The sequence below is a fragment of the Chelonia mydas genome, chromosome 4, assembly GCF_015237465.2.
Source record: "Chelonia mydas isolate rCheMyd1 chromosome 4, rCheMyd1.pri.v2, whole genome shotgun sequence".
NCBI classification, from domain to species: Eukaryota; Metazoa; Chordata; order Testudines; family Cheloniidae; genus Chelonia; species Chelonia mydas.
The window spans coordinates 92,643,937-92,662,824 of record NC_057852.1 but is presented as its reverse complement, the minus strand read 5'-3'; the positions used below and the strand labels follow the sequence as shown (position 1 = coordinate 92,662,824).

Here is an 18,888-nt window from a genome sequence, read left to right as displayed (position 1 = left end):
GATGTCATGCTTACTGTTGCAGTATGGTCCTGATTCAGGAATGTACTTATCCTGAATAGGGATGGACTTAATCATGTGTTTATCTTGACTTTAAGCATGAACTGAAGTGTTCTTCTGAACACGGCTGCTTTCCTGAATTGGGGTCTGTCTGAGCACGGTAAGCATCATAATGATTTTGTACCGTCAGAGTTCCCTCCATTTATTTAATTTATATTTCATTCGAATCAGTGCATTTCTTGGGTGGTTGGAGCGATTCATCCCAAGATAAACCAGTATCATTTTTTTTGTTGTACTGCTTAACTACTTTTTGGCCAACTACTTTTCTCCAAGCTGAGAATAGTTTCTACTTTATAGCTTTATACAGATGTCACGTTAGAAGTTTCTTGTGTGATCAGTGGAGTTATAGGAACACTGGATGCCAATCCTGGTGAGCTTGCTGTCTTGGTAGAACCCTCGCTCACCTATATCGCTGAACATACATTCCGCTGTTGCCTTGGTCTCGCACACTATTTGTGTAATGTAAGTAAGGCTACGTTTTAGTCACGGGTATTTTTAAAAGTCACGGGCAGTAAAGAAAAATTCACAGCCCTTGACCTGTCCGTGACTTTTACTATATACCCCTGACTAAAACTTTGGGGGGGTGGGGCTGGAGAAGGGTGCCCTGGTTGCTGGGTGGGGTGGGGGGTGCTGGTGTGCAGTCTGGGACCCCCGCTGGTACTGGGGCCCTCAACACACTGGTCTATTGCAAGGATTCTTGGATTTTTTTCATAGCACAGACCTCTCCTCCCATTTGCTGTCGCATGGGCACCTTAATAGTGATAGCTGAACGACAAAGACTGTTCAGGTAGAATATAGGGGAGTGGCATGATGTGTATTTAACTGTGTTTAATATGAAGTTTTAGTTTCTGAAAGAACAAATCACTGCATCTCCTTTTGTTCTTCATATAATTTGTATCCTCCTCCCACACCTCTACTGTTTCTCTCCATGGCTCCCCTTCATGTGCGTCCCTGTTGACTGGCCCAATCCCTTCTGCCCTATCTACACTTCTTGCACTTGGTGCCCATTCGTCAGGACATGCTGCCTCGTTACCTCATTTTCTTATCTTTTGGATAGTCTTCTCCAAAGGGTGATTGACTGCTACTGTCCCGCTGGCACCCCAATCCCTGAGCCCATGCTGTTTCCTCCTGTTATATCACAGCCTCCCCTAGTAGAGGTGGCTAGAATGACTCATCTTCTTTGCTGTCAGTTGCTTTTGCAGGCCTCCAGACTCTTCTTTAAATTAACAACCTAGATGCCTATAGAAGCTACTAGAAACACGGAAGAGATTCAGCACCATGTGACCTTTCAGCTGTTCTGGAAGCCACCGGTAGGAACCACAGTTTGAGAATCTGAGTCTGTTTCTTTAGCCCAGGCTGTTTAAAATATTGCCCGTTTGTTTTTTTTAATTATTTTATATTACATAGCCAATTCATGGAGCAATGTAGAGAATTTTTCGAGTCCACTAGGGCCTACTGAAATAAACACAACTCAAAAAGTGCAGCTCCTATTAAATTATTAGTATTTGAGCCCATTTTCTGTTCTGTTTCCTTCTGAAATTTTTTGCTTGCACAATTCCAAGAACGTGCATATTTTGCTCTCTGCACATTTACACAGTGCTGAAACTCTGCCTATTGTTTATCTGTACTGATGCTAATCATTTTGAAATAATGTCATCGGAGAAATATTGCTTTAAAGATATTCAGAGAAGCCACTATATGGCTTAATGGGTTTTTTAATTTCCCACTACAAAAATGTAATTTAATCCAAAATAATTGTAAGCAGTCACACTTCTTGATCTTTCTGTATTGGTAACGCCCATGAGAAATATGGGTAAGGACCACACCCAAGTTGTAGAGACAGAATCTGAACAAACTGATACTGTGCTAAGAGGCGGCTAGGAGTAGTACGGTAAGCAGCTTGGCGCATGTATGCCAATTGGTTTCAATCACAAAGAGAGTAGAGGTATAGTCTTGCTTCTAACTTCTTCCATTTGAACTGAGTCTCTGGCAAGAATAAAAACGTGTTTATTTTAGATCACAGAAATTATTGGAAAATTGTTGTACATATTTGTTTAATATGGGTAGAAATAAACACATCTGCCTAGTTGTTAATTCCATGTGGAGCTGTAGCTGTGACAGGAGTGAAACAACAAATGTGTTTTTATCACCTTAAAATGGGGCTACAAGTGTTAGATAATTCTCATGGTCATAGATATGACAATACACAGGAAAGGACTAATACATTGGAAGGAGGGAGTAAATTTGACTCTTTAAAACCTACATACAATATTATCATGTGCACATATAGAAGGGGAAAACCAGTATAAAAGTACATTTATAAAATTACAAATATCGTCTTTACATGGAATGTTGTGGCAGAAATGATTTGGAAAAAAAACTTCTGCTCCTTTCTGATGCCGCTTGGGACACATCATTTCCTAACACAGGTGATTATATTCAATGGGCTATATGGTGCCACCAGCTTTTAATCAGAACTCATTTATTTTACTGGGAAGTTCTGCTTGAAAACTGGTTGTAGGCCAAGGCCCAAGTAATCAATGAGGAAATAAGAAATTACCTTAAATATTATTTCTTGGCAGTGCTTACATATACATAGAATGGCTGTAAGTGTTCCAGTGCTTTACAATAAAATCAAAGCCAACTTTAAGTACATCTTTTGGTGAACAGAGATGGCAGGAGAGGCTGTTCGTTTTATGACAGCATTTTTTTCCTAATACTGAAAACAAAACTTCCTGAAAATCCTGTATTTCATAATCCAGTTCCACTCTATTAGTGCAAGGTTGTCCAACTGGCCCTTACACACTAAAGGCCAGAGCTTAAGATGGTTTATATCAATATGGTGGCTTTGACTTTAACTGAACTATATCAGGTTACACCAGCTGAGGACCTGGTCCTGTGGAGAAAGATGGAGCCTGGGCTACTGGAAGTTGTAATTTCTGCACCTTTTTGCATTTGAGATTAGGATGTCGACAATCTATCTCAACTTTCATGAGTCAGATGCAGCCCTGAACTAGAGAAATTTGGACACAGCTATATTATTTAGAGGTCAGGGGAGAGTTATTTTGCTGTCCCCTAAACCCATAATCTACAATGAGACATACTGTCAAGTCACTGGGTTTTCTTCCTTATAGTGAAACTGCAATACACCAGTGACTTAAAAGTAGTTTAATAATCCATAACACTATTAATATTTATGAGTACAGTTAATATTTCTATAGGACACTATCTGGTACATGTTACATTAGGTGAATCAATACAGAAGGTACTGAACTTTAGAGGTAAATGCTTCACTTAACAGTAGTCTGCACTATGTGACTTAATTGTAGTGTGACAGTATCTAAAACATCCACTTACCAGTTGTCTCAAAGAACCACATATTCTCCCATGCCAGTTGTGTTTTTGACAAGGCCCTGCTATGCTCACATGGGAGCAAACTCAAGGTAGCAGAAGGGCTAATTTTAATATAGACCTCAATGTCATTTTTGAGAATATATTGGTTTAATTCTTCACTGGAAGAATTGTGGGCTGAAACTGCAGGTGCTACTGTTTGTTTTTCCCCCAAAGTTTTATAGTTTTACTAAGTCTGTGCTACAGCTTAATTTAAATGTCTGAAAGGCAGAAAATTGGTTGATTCTTTCTTTAAGCCTTCTGTTATGCCTGGAATAGTAACCCATGCAGCTAACGGAAAAGTCAAAAAGGATTACAAAAATAGTAGTCCTGCCCCAGAGTATCTTTAGTAGCAGAGAGTTTAATCAATTCATTTATGTTGCATTTTCCATACCTCCCCATCAACAACACAGAGCTTGTAACGTCCTCTTAAGTATCTTGGTTGCACAATCTTCAATGCTCAAAGGCCAATGATCTTTGCCTCTTGTATGTCAGCACACCACTAGCCTTAGTTTAGTAGAAAGGTGTGAATGTATATTTGTCTTTCAATCCATTCAATGAAGTGTGACACGTTGCTATAAACTCCAGGTCCCAAAACTTTGGAAAAGCAGACAGAGCCCCACGAGGTTAAACCAAACAATGTCCAGCGTCCTGCAGGCTGCTCACAAACAAGAGGTCCTCCACTGTCGCCCTGTAATGGGAGAGAAAAAATACAACCTATGGATGTTACAGCCAATGCCATTATGGCTCGAGCTATATCTGCGTTTCTATAAAATCTGCTTTTCATGACTAATGCAGCTGTAAAAATGGGTTTCAGCTAATCTAGAAAACAGCATACAAACTGGACAGCTAATATTTTGAAACAATGTCAATAAGGTTTGGTTGGCTGGTATGTTCATACCAAAAAATTAGCTATTTAATATTCACGCAAACAAACGGAAAAAAAATCAGCCTACTACTTAACATATACTACTAGTTAGAGGCTCTAAAAAGTAGATCATAAGTAAGGCTACGTTTTAGTCACGGGTATTTTTAGTAAAAGTCATGGACAGGTGATGGGCAGTAAACAAAAATTCACAGCCTGTGACATGTCCATGACTTGTACTATATAGCCCTGACTCAATCTGGGGAGGGGCAGCTTGGGAGTGCCATGGGTGCTGGGGGGGGCAGAAGCCACTGTGCGGGCCAGGACCCCTGCTGGTGCTGGAGGGTGGGGGGAAATGGCAGGGCCGGCAGGCTCCCTACCTAGCTCCGTGCCTTGCCGGAAGTGGGGACATTCCCCCTTGCTCAGGTCCTAGGCGGAGGCATGGCCAGGCAGGTCCACGTGCTGCCTCCACCCAGTGTGCTAGCTTCGCAGCTCCTATTGGCCAGGAACCACAGACAATGCGAGCTGTTGGGGTGATGCCTGCAGGTGGAGGCAGCACGCAGAACTGCCTGGCCACACCTCTGCCTAGGAGCTGAGGGGGATGTTGCTGCTTCTGGGGAGCACCCCGGAGGTAAGCGCTCCCCAGAGCCCGCCACCTCCCCTCCCCTGCCCCCTACCATACCTAAACTCTGCTGCTGCTGGGGTGAGGGTGTCACGGTGGCTGGAGACTGCCCCAGCAGCAACTGGGGCAGGGGCTGGCCCCGGCCCAGGCGCACCAGCGACTTCAGGGATCATGGAAAGTCAAGGAATCTGTGAAACTTGCAGACTTAGTACAATCAACTTTGAAATGGATTATGATTAATAGAAATAAATAATTGGTCAAAAATGTTTGAGTCCATTTCTAAGTAAGTACTATGAAAATTAATGTTACCTCTGTGTCAAAACTAACCTCTAGTGCCCATTGAAATACCATAGGTTCTTAGACTTTTATTTTAAAAAATCTGCTTCATGTTTCTACTCAGAAAAAGGCCTACCATGCAAGAGTCTACAGTTCCAGACTCATAGCCTGCACATAACATCCTGCTGGTGATGGTCTTCATGTCAAAGTAGGACTGGCATTGTTCTAAGGAAATAATACGAACTTCTCCTTCTTGAAGTTTAAAAGGCACTGGAAAAAAAATCTGTATTAAAGTATGCACTGTAATATACAGAAATACTTATATTCATTGCTAGTTGAGATTGCAACATTCTTTTCTACTATGATAGGCTAAACTTAAAAATAGTAATGATAATAAAATTAGCTTTAAATGTGTATTTAATATAAGAAGAAAAGCTTCTTTCCCCCATTCCCGCCAGTAAGGGGGGGTAGTTTCATATATTCCCACAAGTAGGGATTCACATTTCTCAAGCTCACAGGACAGTGGTATAGGTGTGGGGATTGGCCCACCTTCTATTCCAGAGCGGGTGTGAGCATTTTATGTTGTGCCTCCAGCTAAACCAGGCTTAGAGTTGACAGACTGGGGAGGGAGCCTTTAAAAGACATAGAAAGAAAAGGAGTACTAATGGCACCTTAGAGACTAACCAATTTATTTGAGCATAAGCTTTCGTGAGCTACAGCTAAGTGAGCTGTAGCTCATGAAAGCTTATGCTCAAATAAATTGGTTAGTCTCTAAGGTGCCATTAGTACTCCTTTTCTTTCTGCGAATACAGATTAACACGGCTGCTACTTTAAAAGACATGTTATGGGACTTTTGAGATTGGGGGTTGGGAAGAAGACATAATTAGGGAGCATATACTTGGGGCTCAAAAGCCATGTCCCACAACAACACTGTCACCCTCATACTTAGTATAATAAACCCATCAAAGCTGATTGCTTTACTCGGGGTGGGTGGGTCTATGTGAAGGCTTAGTTCATGGCAAGCTGGGGGGTGAATCTAGCCTGCACACATGGTCTGTGTGCATCTGTCTCCTACACACTAAAAGTTCTCTAGTGCATTTTGACACAGGAGCAGCTCAAAGTGCACTAGGAAACATTTAGTGCATAGAGGCATGGTCCACACAGCCACTTAGTGTGCAGCGGGCTAGACTTGTCATGAACTAAATTCTTGGGTTGATGAACCCTCAGAGAGCGTATCAGAGAAGAGCAAAACCTATCACACCATTCATCCTGTCCCAAAGGGGCTTGTTGCCTGCTGTCTTTGCCAAAACTCAAAGGTGAAGGGAAACTGTTAAACCTAGAGTACAAAGTACTAACCACTATGCAATCAAGATGAACACCTTTGTTTTATGGTGCTTAGTAACCTGTAACTTTGAAACTGATGTCATTAACAACATGACTGCTTGGGCGAGCAAAAAAACAATGTTTTGCCATTTACCAATGGTATGAAACATCATCACTGCGTCATTAGGTCTGCTAGCTTTAGAGTAGGCGTACGCGGACAGAATGGATTTCTTGTTAGCAAACAGACTACACCAGTCAGTGGCATTTAAGTCATTGTTCCGGACTGTAGAACGTTTCAGATTTAAAAGGAATGGTATGAATAGTATTACCCCATGTTTGACATGCCCACTAGAGCCTGAATACCATACAATGTTATGTTCCTGTTCTCCAGAGTTCAGGGCTTACCTCCTTCCCCTGCTCGTGATTACAATAACTAAAAAAGAGAAATATTTCCACATCACTGGTACTTAAGAGCCAGGGCAGCCACAAACATTTTCCCTCTGCTCTGTGTCATGGGACCCTGACCCTTACAATTAACAAAAACAAGGCAAAACCTTTCTGGGCAGAAAAGAGACACCTGGGAATTATGTGGAGGGTGGGATAAATAGTGCCACAGCATGCTATGGAGAGTTTTGGTTAAATAAATAAATAAATAAATCTTGTTTAGTCAAGCAACAAGCCAAGATTTGAGCCTGAAGCTTTGCACACGGCTAACATTATCGTCCTCTGATCATTTGCCACACTCTCAATATAGCTTCAAATGCAGCTTAAGCAAGTAACAGACTATAGCCAAGATTTTCAGGCTATTTCCTCAGTAGAAGCTCCTGGATGGGCAGTACTCTTAAAAATCACATCATGTACGTAGCTGCTGAAATATGGATTTAGCAGCCTGACTTTAACAGCTCCTGCCTTTGACAAGCTAAGCTCTAGCCACAGGTATAGCCTTTTGTGAATACATACAGATTATGTACAAGTGGCCTAATAAGGCACAAGTATATAACTAGAGGTAGACACAGTGGTTTGCAATTGGAGCCAAGTAGTTGATCAGGTTAGTAGAAGGTTAGATTTCTCCGAAGAGTCTGGAAAGCATTCATCTTACTTTTGTTGCCCATGTGTCCCCAGCCTGTGATGTAACAGTAGGTATCTGGCTCAACCAACTGCTCCCAGCTGGGTAAGCAGACTGGCCTTACATAACTTGTCTCATTGATATCTTCATTTAGTTCTACAATGCTGATATCATAGTCAACTACTGCTCTGTTATAGCGTGGATGCAAGATAATAGTCTTCACCAGTCGTGTCTGCATGAAGATTGATGGATGATCCAGATTGTTTATACCAAACACCACTTTCCAGACTGCAGCGTTTTCTCTCCTTTGTAAGAAAAAGAAAAAATTGTAAATTTCCCCCTACAGTTCTTTTATACACAGTTGTATAATTGAGGACTTCTGGATACCTTTCTGCAATGCACTGAACACAGAAGTGGTACTATAGAACTAACAGAAATATTACTTTGAGGTTACACTAAAAATTAAGATCTCACCAAAAAACACACAATCATACTTTCTTTCCTTCAAATTTTCCACCCAAGGAACACAGGGCTAGATTCACCAGGGGACTCCAGGAGAGAGCCAGCAGAACGTCAAGTTTTGTGAATTCCACTCTGCCTTAGCTGGATTTGCATATACCCACCAGTAAAAACTTACGCCTAAGTCCCCCCATGTGAATCTAGGCCTCAGTGCTCAAACACTCATGAATTCACTCTTTCCTCACTCTTGTGAGGTTAGAAAGTTTTATAGATGGAAGAACTGAGCAAAGTCTCCTGACTCCCATCCATGTATTTTAGCTGTAGTACCATCCTTCTCTTGTTAGTTTGTGCAAAAGGAAGAACAATAATCTCAGGTTGCAATTAGGTCATGGCAAATTTTAGAAAACAATTCCTGAATAAAAATACTGGAAAAAGCAAAAGTTACAGAACCATAATTGGGTGGATGGTCACCAAATCACTAGTATAAAATTATACCCAAAATAATCACTCACGTTGCCATTTTTAGTGCAAACCACAAGAACAGTGCATATGCTGTTTTGAACAAGAGGCACCACATCAGAACATATCTTAGATCAAATTGCCTTGCCCCTTCCCTGAGGTCTGCTATTATTTTTAAGAAGAGGCTGTATATATTTTAACTTTGGCAGAGGCTGGTCCTTCCTGGCTCCTGTAATGTGACAAGTGCCCTCAATTCCTATTGCCGTCAAGATGCTCAGTATCATTAGGGCAGGGCTAGGAAATCCACTAATGTGGTCTTTTGCCTCTCTCCTGCTTTGTCACTAAGCAATTGATTTCTATGTGCTACTCAAGCAACTCTGAATTTAACTTTACAGCTCAAACAAGAGAGCTGTCCTTGTATTCATCCACCAGCTAGTATCAAAAAAATCATCACATCACTTTGCTCTGTGTCAGGGGTGGCCAACCTGTGGTTCCAGAGCCATATGCGGCTCTTCAGAAGTTAATATGCAGCTCCTTCTATAGGCAGCGGGAGTGGGGGGAGCTGATGTGGGGCTGCCGATGTATTACTGTGGCTCTTTGGCAATCTACATTGGTAAATTTTGGCTCCTTCTCCGGCTCAGGTTGGCCACCCCTGCTCTATATGGAAATTATGAAAGCTGTGTCATTCACGGCAACAGTCCAGCCTTAGGTGTTAGGCCTCAAGATGTGAAGTGTCAGCAACCTAAGTTTGAAGGTCACATTTCAATTTGACGTTTAGCCGTGATTGCTTAAGACTACGTTTCCATGATTGTATTTTTTAAAAATTGTAGCCATCATTACTGACATTTGTGGATTTTTGCAGTTGAGGAAGGGGAAGTAATAGTGTCGAGAGGACTGAACCAACATCAGTTGAGCTGCATGCGAACCGCCATGTTAAAATGTGGGCTGTATCAGAGGCTAAGAGTATTAAATCACATGGTGAGAGCTAGTGGGTAGTCACAGGTTCTCCGACTTCCCTGTGGCTTTTAAAAAAAAGGAAGCATTCACTATTTACATAGCTGATTGAACATGGTTTTGTAAAGCTTGGCTGCCTTTACAGAGACTGCGGCAGAAAGAAACTGTGAAAATGCAAAAGTACAACTCTTTCTCAGCACTGTGGTTTTCTGATTGCATAATAAATGTTATTTTCAATTAAAATAAGGTAACATGCCATTGCTGACATTGCAGACTCTCTCTTTTTTTGTCCATCATGGCTCTCTGTATGACGACAAACCACAAGGCATATTTATGTCTCACTGTGTCTTGTGGGAACAAAGCAAGGAAGGATTCTGAAAATGCAGAGCCATGGGCAATGAAAAGTCACAACATGAATATATTCTCCAACAGAAAAAAAACCTCTTGGTTAGTTTAAATTGATCGTAGGCGTTTTCATGGGATTTATTGCAAAACAGACTCAACAAAACCATAGGGTACATAATGAGGAAACACTAGCAATGGCAAGAAGATGGACTAGATGCTTTATGAAGTCTCATCGCCATTGTCTGAGTATCTGAGAGCACATTTGCTGTAATGTTCTCTGCGAGTGGCTGCAACACTTGTATACACATAGTCCCTGCATGCTGGCTGACTCTTTGCCAAAATGCCTCTAACTAATAAGTCTCAGGATAAAAATATATTATATTTTAAGATCACTTTAAAATTCCTCAATTAAAATAATTGCTTTTTTTTTTTTTTTTTTTTTTGACTGGCACAATTTAAAATAATTTTCCTCAGACCATCTTAATCCACAATACAACATCATAATGTCAAACAGGTAAAGGAAACAGACTGGGCCCTCCAGTTTATGAAAGTATACTTTTAAAATGATTTAACAACATAAGACCTCACATTTATAGTTTGGTGCCACTATAGGGTTAGAAGAGTGAGCATAACCCATTTCTTGTAATTTCACAGTGTCAGATTCAAACAAGATATCGGCATAGAAATTTACAAACCTTTTCATCCCAGCAATTTCAAATGGCTGGCATTTGGGATCCATTCTGGGACACAGTGTCCTTTTAAAGGAAACATACTAGGTACACACTGATGCAGTATAGATCTATCCAGGGACAAATGAACCACTTCAAAAAGTCTAAGTTCTATAGAATGAAAACTTCCCCAAGCAGCTTCTCTCCTCAATCATCATTAATGGATAATACCTCTCAACTGTCACGTTCTCTAATGTTGTTGCTGAGGGCTCTAGGACTAAGCCCCGCCCTTCAACTCAGCTTACCCGAGAAGTTCTTCCAAAACTATAGAAAGAGTTCAGCAACCGATAAACAGCATTAAGAGGAAATTTGGTTGACTTGTGTTTAAAGGAAAAAAATCTCTCTCCCTTTAAAGGAAAAAAATCAATGTATTGTAAGTTAGAAGTTACATTCTGGTCTTCCAGAGTGGGTTGTATGAGAAGAGAAGCTACTAACAGAAAAAAAAAAATGTATCAGGTAAGAAATGTCTCATTGTGCTACATAACGCCTTTCCTCGTTCATCTGCAATGGGGACTAGCGAGCAGTGAATCACAGAAATGGGAGAAGTGGAAAGGAGGATAAAGTGGAATTTTAATTACTATTACAAAAGAATAATAGGCAGAAATAGAGCTTCCCTCTCTATAAAAGCACAACTTTGCAATTTGTTTAGGAACCAACCCAGCACCAACTTTCTAATAAAAGATGTTACTACAGAGGAATGGAAACCTACTGTGTAAATGAGAGGCTTTCTTTCCACAATGCCACTAGGACCCATTTCAAGGGCAGCCTTGATGCCCTCTGTGCATGACAACTGGCCCAGGATTTTAACATCTTGCCCGTAGCAACTATGAAGCCCTCAGACCCTGGCGTTTAGAGTAAATGAGATGAACAGGATAGGACTGGTGTGTGTATCCATCTTTAGATCGCTAGGACTGCACATGTATGCTGCATCCTTTCAAAAACATGTGGAAGCTTGGAACAAAACAAGAAAGGCCAGCCACAGGTTTGTCTAGTCTGGCCAGGCTGATCAATCTTGACACCTAATGATACTCAGTTGTGGAGTCAGATATAGCTGTATAAAGAATGCCACTAGCGCTGATACCAACTTTTCATGGTGCTTGGTTGCAGGATTTTGACCATCCATTCAGTAGAAACTCTAATGAAGCTAAGATCACCAGAACTTTGGGATTATTAATTGCATTAATTAGAGGCCAAGGTGGCATTGTGCTGGGCACTGTACAGAGGGAGCTTACTGTTTCCCTTCATTACCGGAAATGAAACTTGACCACATCAATGATTAAAATTTTCTCATTAAGTTCTGTCTAGATACCAAAATGTATCAATGAGGCTACAGAGAATTCCTGCTGAACTACACTTCTCTTCTGACGTGTAGGCTGTTAACTAGGTGGTTCAGGTCAGGATGAAGGAGGTGTCCCTACTTCAAGAGGTCTGTTCTTTTCCACAGATGCAGTGAAAGTTCCTTGACTGTCTATTCAGTCCAAACCAGTGGAGGGCTAGGATGACAACTTCAGCTCTTGCGACTTCTTTTCTGTACCCTTTATGTGAACTGTCTTTAAACACAGCAAATTCTTCTCTGACCAAGACATTATTTCAAATGCCTCATAGAAGTTTTGACCTCTGGCTACTTGGAAGGGATACAAACATTCACCTTTAAACTTCCAACTTCTAACTACATAGGAGGAAGATTCCTCTGGGGGCAAGTTGTTCTGTAACTGCCCACTATGGGGTTTCTTGCATTTTCCTCTTGCAGCTAGTATGACCATTAACAGAGACAAAGTACTGGATGCTATGGTCTGATCCAATATGGGCATTCCTATATGTGTTTGTTCAGCCACTCTGCTGCTAGCCTGCTAGAAGTGTCGAAGTGAACTAAAAGGATATGTACTCTGAGATTTTGCAAAATTGTGTAGCACAAGGTGTGAGCTTCAGAGAGCTGGGTGCTTACCTTCTGCTAAGTAAGGGACCATAAATCCTGAATCATCTTCTCTTCCAAGTATGCACCCACCTTGCAACGCTTGCTTTTGTAGCAAGTGTGCAAAGACCTATAAGTGAAAACTGAGTAAGCTGTCAGCAGGTTGTTTGTACTTGCCCATAAAAGGGCATTCATACATGATCCAAGAGTGACACCTAATTTTGCATTGCATCAGCTGTGTTATTCTACAACCTCAGAAGGAATCTCCGGAGGCACATTGTGTGAAATCCCATGCACAGGTTGATACTGATGCATAAACCAATAAACCTAGTCAGTGGAGACAGTTAGCTATAGCTGGCTGCTGGTAGGAAACAACTTTTGCAATGATCTCTTCGATCTTTGCAAATCTTTACCATGGTGGTAAAATTATGACCCGTGCCAGGCCTTTTTTGACTCATCTTTTTTGACAAGTTTTCTGTTGGGCTCAAAAAGCCCTTCTTGATTTTGAACTGGTGCGTTTGAATCCTTTCTAGCAGTTGGCAAGTTATGAGTGGGTCTGTTTCTCTAAACAGGAAATGGATTGTGAAATTGTCCATAAATATGTATAGATGGGTAACTACTAAAAGCCATTTAAGACTTTGGGTGCAGAGGATGGATCAGAAGGCAGAGTCTTGTACATGAACTGTGAACTGTCATACATCAATGCCCATTTTGTCTTTGTCATGCTGAGGTTTGTTGGTTTGTGAAGAAAAAAAAAAATCCAGGTCTTCCCTGGGAGTTTCTCTTCCAGTTTATTTCCTCTGCTAGTAGAAATAGTCCCTTCTTGAGTACCCTGTTGGTGGTGACCAACAGATTGCTATGCTGGATTTCACAGAGATGCTTGAGGCTGCTCAGCGTTCTCAGATATTAATTTCTCCAAAGTTTTCCACACATAGCCGCTCATGTATAAATTTGGCTGCACAAAGTATCTGTTTAAGACGAGTGATTGCTACTCATGGTGTAGCCATGGAGTTAGGAGGCAATGCTCATCTCAAATCACATCAAGAGCCAGGAAATATTCCAAAGAAATAATATTTTACACACTGCTCCCAGCATTGACCAGAATGTGAACCTGAGACCTCTGACATTCAAAGCAAAAATCACACCCCTAGGCAGTAGCAAGCAAGAGGCTCATCAAGTTGGTTTTCCTTATTAAGGATAGGATCTGAATGGTCACAGCTGAAGCTTTGAAATTTCACTCTTATAGTCTATAAGGGATCTTTTGGAAGGAAGCCCCCTTCTTAGGCTTTGACTGTCTTTCACTGGTGGAGCTACTGCTGCACCAACTGTAGCTTCCCAAAGTTTATGGAATTTTCATCCATTTTTATATAACATAGTTTAACATTTAGTTTTAACCAGAAATCCCCATTCAGATCTTATGATGTTCTTAAAGCAGGCACATACTGGAAACTCTGTATCTAATTTTGCTTAAAGGAGACTATTTTATAATTATTAATGCATTCTCTGTGAGCCACTGGCTTCTTGCCCTGTGAGAGTCATGAGTTTTTTTGGGTTTTGTTAGTTTTTGGTGGTGCGCGTATGAGACTTTCTCTGGTTGTTGGGAGGAGGGAGGTAGCATGCTATTCATCCTGGCCTAGGGACCACTTAATTGGGATGGGTACTGGAACAAATATTCGGATTGGTGTTCTTTTGAAGGCTAGCTGGTGGGCTATTTCCACAACCTACTGCCCACGCTGGCTATCACCCTGGTAAGTACTTCAGGAGCAACCTAGTGTCACTCTCAGGCTTTACTCACTAAATCGGGAGTCATTTTGAACATGGAAAGGGATTTTTCATTTGTCTCGCTGTAATCCCATGATGGTTGAGCTGCATCAGAAATGGAGTCCTCCTGTGCCCCTGTTCTGTCTCATACGGCCTGAGGTGCTCCTTATATTTTAGTATGAAGCCAGTCGATAGGGAGGGGGAAGGGAAGCGAGAGACCCCTTCTCACCTTTCAGACCGTTAGCCCCTTTCCCTGGCAGAGTGAGGGTCTGCAGGCTGACAACCTGACAGGCACAAATTCTCACCACACTGCAGCCTGAGGCAGGGCTCACTAGGTGTACCAGGCTTCTCTGCCTGCCCAGACTATGGCGTAGAGTGGGGGAGGGGCACTGAACCTGATACAGCAAGATGTGAGAAAGTCCTGTAGAGGACAGAAGCCCCAGCAAACCCTCCCTCAGGGTGAGATGGCAAAGGAGACAGGGTTCAAACCCTGATTTTTACACCCCTTGCTCATTAACAATACGAACTAATGCCTTACAAAAGGGACACTTGCTTTTGACTTTTTTTAAAACCTGAAGTCTCGCTAAGATGTGAGGGGGTTCTCTGTACGAATGCTCATGCTCCAGGTGAGACTTCTCATGATGGAGTCATGGATTTGGATGGCGCATGAAGCCCTGGCACAGCTGTCTGGCTCAAAACTCTATGCAAGTTGGCAACCCGTGGCAGCAGGCCATAGCTCTCCCTCTGAAGCCCCATGCTCTGGCAATGCAAGGGTCAGTGGCAGTAAGCCATAGCTCACCCTTTGAGTTTCCTGAAAAGCTGCCTACAGCACCCTTTGGATGTGGCTCAATGCTTGTAGGGGTTCTCTGCTGCTGTGGTGGGTGGGAGGGAGGGAGAGCCTGTTCAAAAGGTGCTGCATCAGAGGGAAGGAGCTTCAATGTTCCAGTGATTCCTCACGTCAGGAAAGGGTAAGGGGAATTAGAAGGTGAGATGAAGTTGCTACTGCACAAAAATGAATACAAATGAGAGTTTTAAACAAAGTGGGGTCAGGAGAAGCTGAGCCACCAGTTTGTTCTACTGCCAGAAGCAGAATTTCTGGTGGCCTGAGTTGAAGGGTGGCATTTTGTTCAGTGCAGTTGCTGGAGACTCCAGAATTATCTCCAAACTCCACAGGTGGGAGTCATCTCCCATTAGGGATGAATGAGCTGAGAAGCTGTGCAGCAGAAATGTACTTAGACTATATGAGGGGAAAGCAGGTTAACTGTTGAAACACATTAGATTTCTAAAGAGAAGTAAAATTAACAGGACTTGGTGCAAAACAGGAAGTAAGGGTAATAAACTTCCACCCAAAATTCTGTTTAATCAAAATGATACCGTGATTAGCATTAAACTGACACCCATGTCTGGTGCCTGAGGTGCATCAATGGTTCCTGTGCTTCAAACAGAAAATCCTTGTGGTATCAAATCTCAGATACTAGAAATTTTCACTCCATGGTAAGTGCTGACTTTTTAATAATGACAGTGGAGATAGCGTAGCATTTCTCTGTAGTTAGAAAAGGCAATAGCTCCATCATCTCAGATACCACTGTGGCGAAGTGTCAATTTTATTTTTTCTGGTTAAACAGCTACCACTGTCCCTGTATTCTTGTGTTATTTTTATTCTGGCTCTCAGTGAGAAGATTTATTACTCTATAGTTATATGAGACACATTAGTAAAATATCATAAATGAAAGGGATAGTTTTTTATGAATTTCCTAGCTGAAAGTCAAAGCCTTTATCAACTTTAGGTATCAAAGTGAATATTAAAACTAGTCAAACCCTCAGTTGAAATCATTTAATAACATTCATTGTCTCTTTAGTCTCCAAAAAGAGATTTGCTGTTTTGACAAGATCTGATTTTTTTTTTTAATATGTTTACGTGGAAGTTATTTGTCTAACTAGCCATTTGTACGTCAACAGTAAAACTGTCTCAGCTCTGCTCACCCCTCAAAGCAGTGTGCTACCGTCAAAACCCATTTGTCTGCAATCAAAACACAGCCACATATGTGCCCACTTGGTTCACTCTGCAGAGAGCACTGCCAAGGCCACCGTCCTGGACGACTAGTCCTGCCACCAAGGATCCTCTTGCTCATGCGAGCTGCAGGGCGACGGCCACAATCTAGCGAGAAATGTAAGATACAGTGTGTTATTCACTGCCACGAAATTCAACGTGCATAGAACGTTCTCAAAATCTGCTTTGAAAAAAATATTGCAAAGGGATTTCTCTATACGGAATGAAGTTATAAAACTCATGAAATTATGTCGCACTTATGGGAAGAATTTATAAAAACAACACACTGTGTTGAATTCCGTATACAATGAGCCAAATTCATCCCTCCTTTCACTTCAGTGGACTGAGCCCAGGGATTAATTTGACCTATTTAGGTTCCCAAATAAGACAAACGGGGGCGGGGGGGAAGCCAGACTAAGTTGGAAGAGTTTGGCTTTCTCTGAGAAGTAGAGCTATCAACCTATCCTTGGGCATGGGGGTTATTTTTATATCAATGCATCACCTGTCAATCACCAGCATGCTGTTGCTACCCTGGACTACACCCCAGAAGTGGCACTGGAGTAGCACATTGGAAAGCCTTTGCCCAGTCCCAGAAGTCCAAGTGTGGATGTGCATCTATCTGCAGGATATATAATACTTGCTCTACTCATGGAAATTTCAAATGAAAAATAGCTATTTGCTCATATATAGCTTGCCAGTGAAGATTCATTTTTTACAATGCCTATTCTAGTGCTTTGTCCATTCTAGTTTTAAATATCCACCACTTCCCTTGGAAATTATATCATATTGTTATAAATTTCACTGACAAGAAGTTTTCCATTAACTTGCTGGTCAGCTACACACCTTTTAAAAATATGTTCATCCCTTTCTTTTAGTTCTCCTTTTTAATTCTGGGATTGTAATGTGACAGGCTCTTATAAATCTCTTGTTTTATTACTGCCCAATTTAGAGAATTGGCTGAAATAGTATCAGTTTCTGGAATCCTTCCCCAGGGGAGGATATCCTGTTTTTGCATATATGTGGGAATTTAGCGATGAAGAAATAAATTAGTACAATGTTGATTTGTAACTATTAAATTCTTAGCACATTCCCTCAAATAACTTCAGGGGGCAAGGACCTTTGTGTTGCTTTAAAGTCCTCTATATGTACTACATGTAAGAGGCAAACAACCTTACAGAGTCCTACAAGATGACTTTTTTTTGGTAATAGTAAACTTTGAGTAGTTTCCTGGATCTAGGTCATGCTTTATGATTAATCTTTGTCATCAGGCTAATATATTTATTCAAAATGTTCTTCAAGAAAGCTTTTTCATTTTGTAGAACCTAACATCCAACTGAAGAACTGCTGTATTTTCAAACCACTTAAACTTGCACAATCCACTGTGCATTTAGATTTAATCTGGAGTTTTCGCCTTTAAATTTCCTTATCCCCTTGACAGTCACAGCTACAAATGGGTAACCTACCATATCAGGAGCTTACTTACTATAGTGGTAGCAAAAGATGTTCCCAACAGGAACAAAAGTTTAGTCTAATCAAAACATGGATATTGACAAGATTAGGGCAAAAGAGGAATTCATCCTTTGGTTCTGGTTCCATTTGCACGACATTGGAAAGATGATTATACCAGTGCATACAGTTAGTGATATAATTTCTGGGACAGATTCTGTTTTCAGTCAATCCAGAGTAAATCCAATAAAGTCAGTGAACTTACTCCAGACTCACTAATATCTCAGTCTGACCCTTTCTCATTAGACTCTATGGACCAAATCTTTATGTCTTTATTCAGGCAAGTTTCCACAGCAGCCTGAGAGAGTCTTCCTAAGTAAGACTTGAGGAAGAACTATGTAACATGCTGTCATAAATATAAAGGGAAAGGTAAACACCTTTAAAATCCGTCCTAGCCAGAGGAAAAACCCTTTCACCTGTAAAGGGTTAAGAAGCTAGGATAACCTCGTTGGCACCTGACCAAAATGACCAATGAGGAGACAAGATACTTTCAAAAGCTGGGGGGAGGGAGAAGCAAAGCCTCTCTCTCTGTCTGTGATGCTTTCGCTGGGGAAAGAACAGGAATGGAGTTTGTCATCTTAACCTCTCTGTTTTTAACTAACTTTACACCTGAGAGTTAGAAAGAAAACAAAACAAAACAAAAACTTGGCTTGTAGAATTTTGCTGTGCTGTCCGGATACCTATGTTCTCTGATAGTGATTGTCAGCCTACAGAGAAATCCTTAAAAAAAAACCTAACACCTTTGTCTCCAGGCAAATAGGCAGAAAACCCCTCTAGTTGCTCTTAGGAAAAAAAAAAAAAACTTCTTCAGGTCTGTGAAGACTGGTGAATTTCCCTGCAGGAGGTTAACTACCCTGCCTTTAGGTAGAGAAAACGCCAGCTCACAAAAGACAATTCCCTTTTGTCTCTGCTCTGGCCCCAAAGCAGAGAGAAAAAAAAACTCTAACTGCTTTCAGCCAAAAACCTGCTTTTCAGCAGCCCAAAGTAAACAAAATTCCTTTTTAAGATCTGTGCTTCTTGTTCAAAAAATCAAAATCCTAAAACAAAAACAAAAGCTAACACCTTTGTCTCCAGGCAAATAGACAGAAAACCCCTCTAGTTGCTCTTAGGTAAAA

The 18,888-nt window shown here is 41.3% G+C and overlaps 1 protein-coding gene across 2 annotated transcripts in view; it reads right to left on the bottom strand.

Moving 5' to 3' along the window:
* Positions 1-2,048: 2,048 nt before the first annotated feature.
* Positions 2,049-18,888, bottom strand: part of CORIN (corin, serine peptidase) — a 308,207-nt gene continuing 291,367 nt past the window's right edge. For both annotated transcript variants that reach the window (XM_007071024.4, XM_043544404.1), the window contains exons 19-22: positions 16,201-16,375; positions 7,633-7,904; positions 5,347-5,480; positions 2,049-4,138 (exon numbers count right to left, since the gene is read on the bottom strand). In XM_007071024.4, coding sequence (XP_007071086.3) covers positions 3,956-4,138; positions 5,347-5,480; positions 7,633-7,904; positions 16,201-16,375 — 764 coding nt within the window. In that variant the 3' untranslated portion in view covers positions 2,049-3,955. The remainder of the gene's footprint in view (positions 4,139-5,346; positions 5,481-7,632; positions 7,905-16,200; positions 16,376-18,888) is intronic.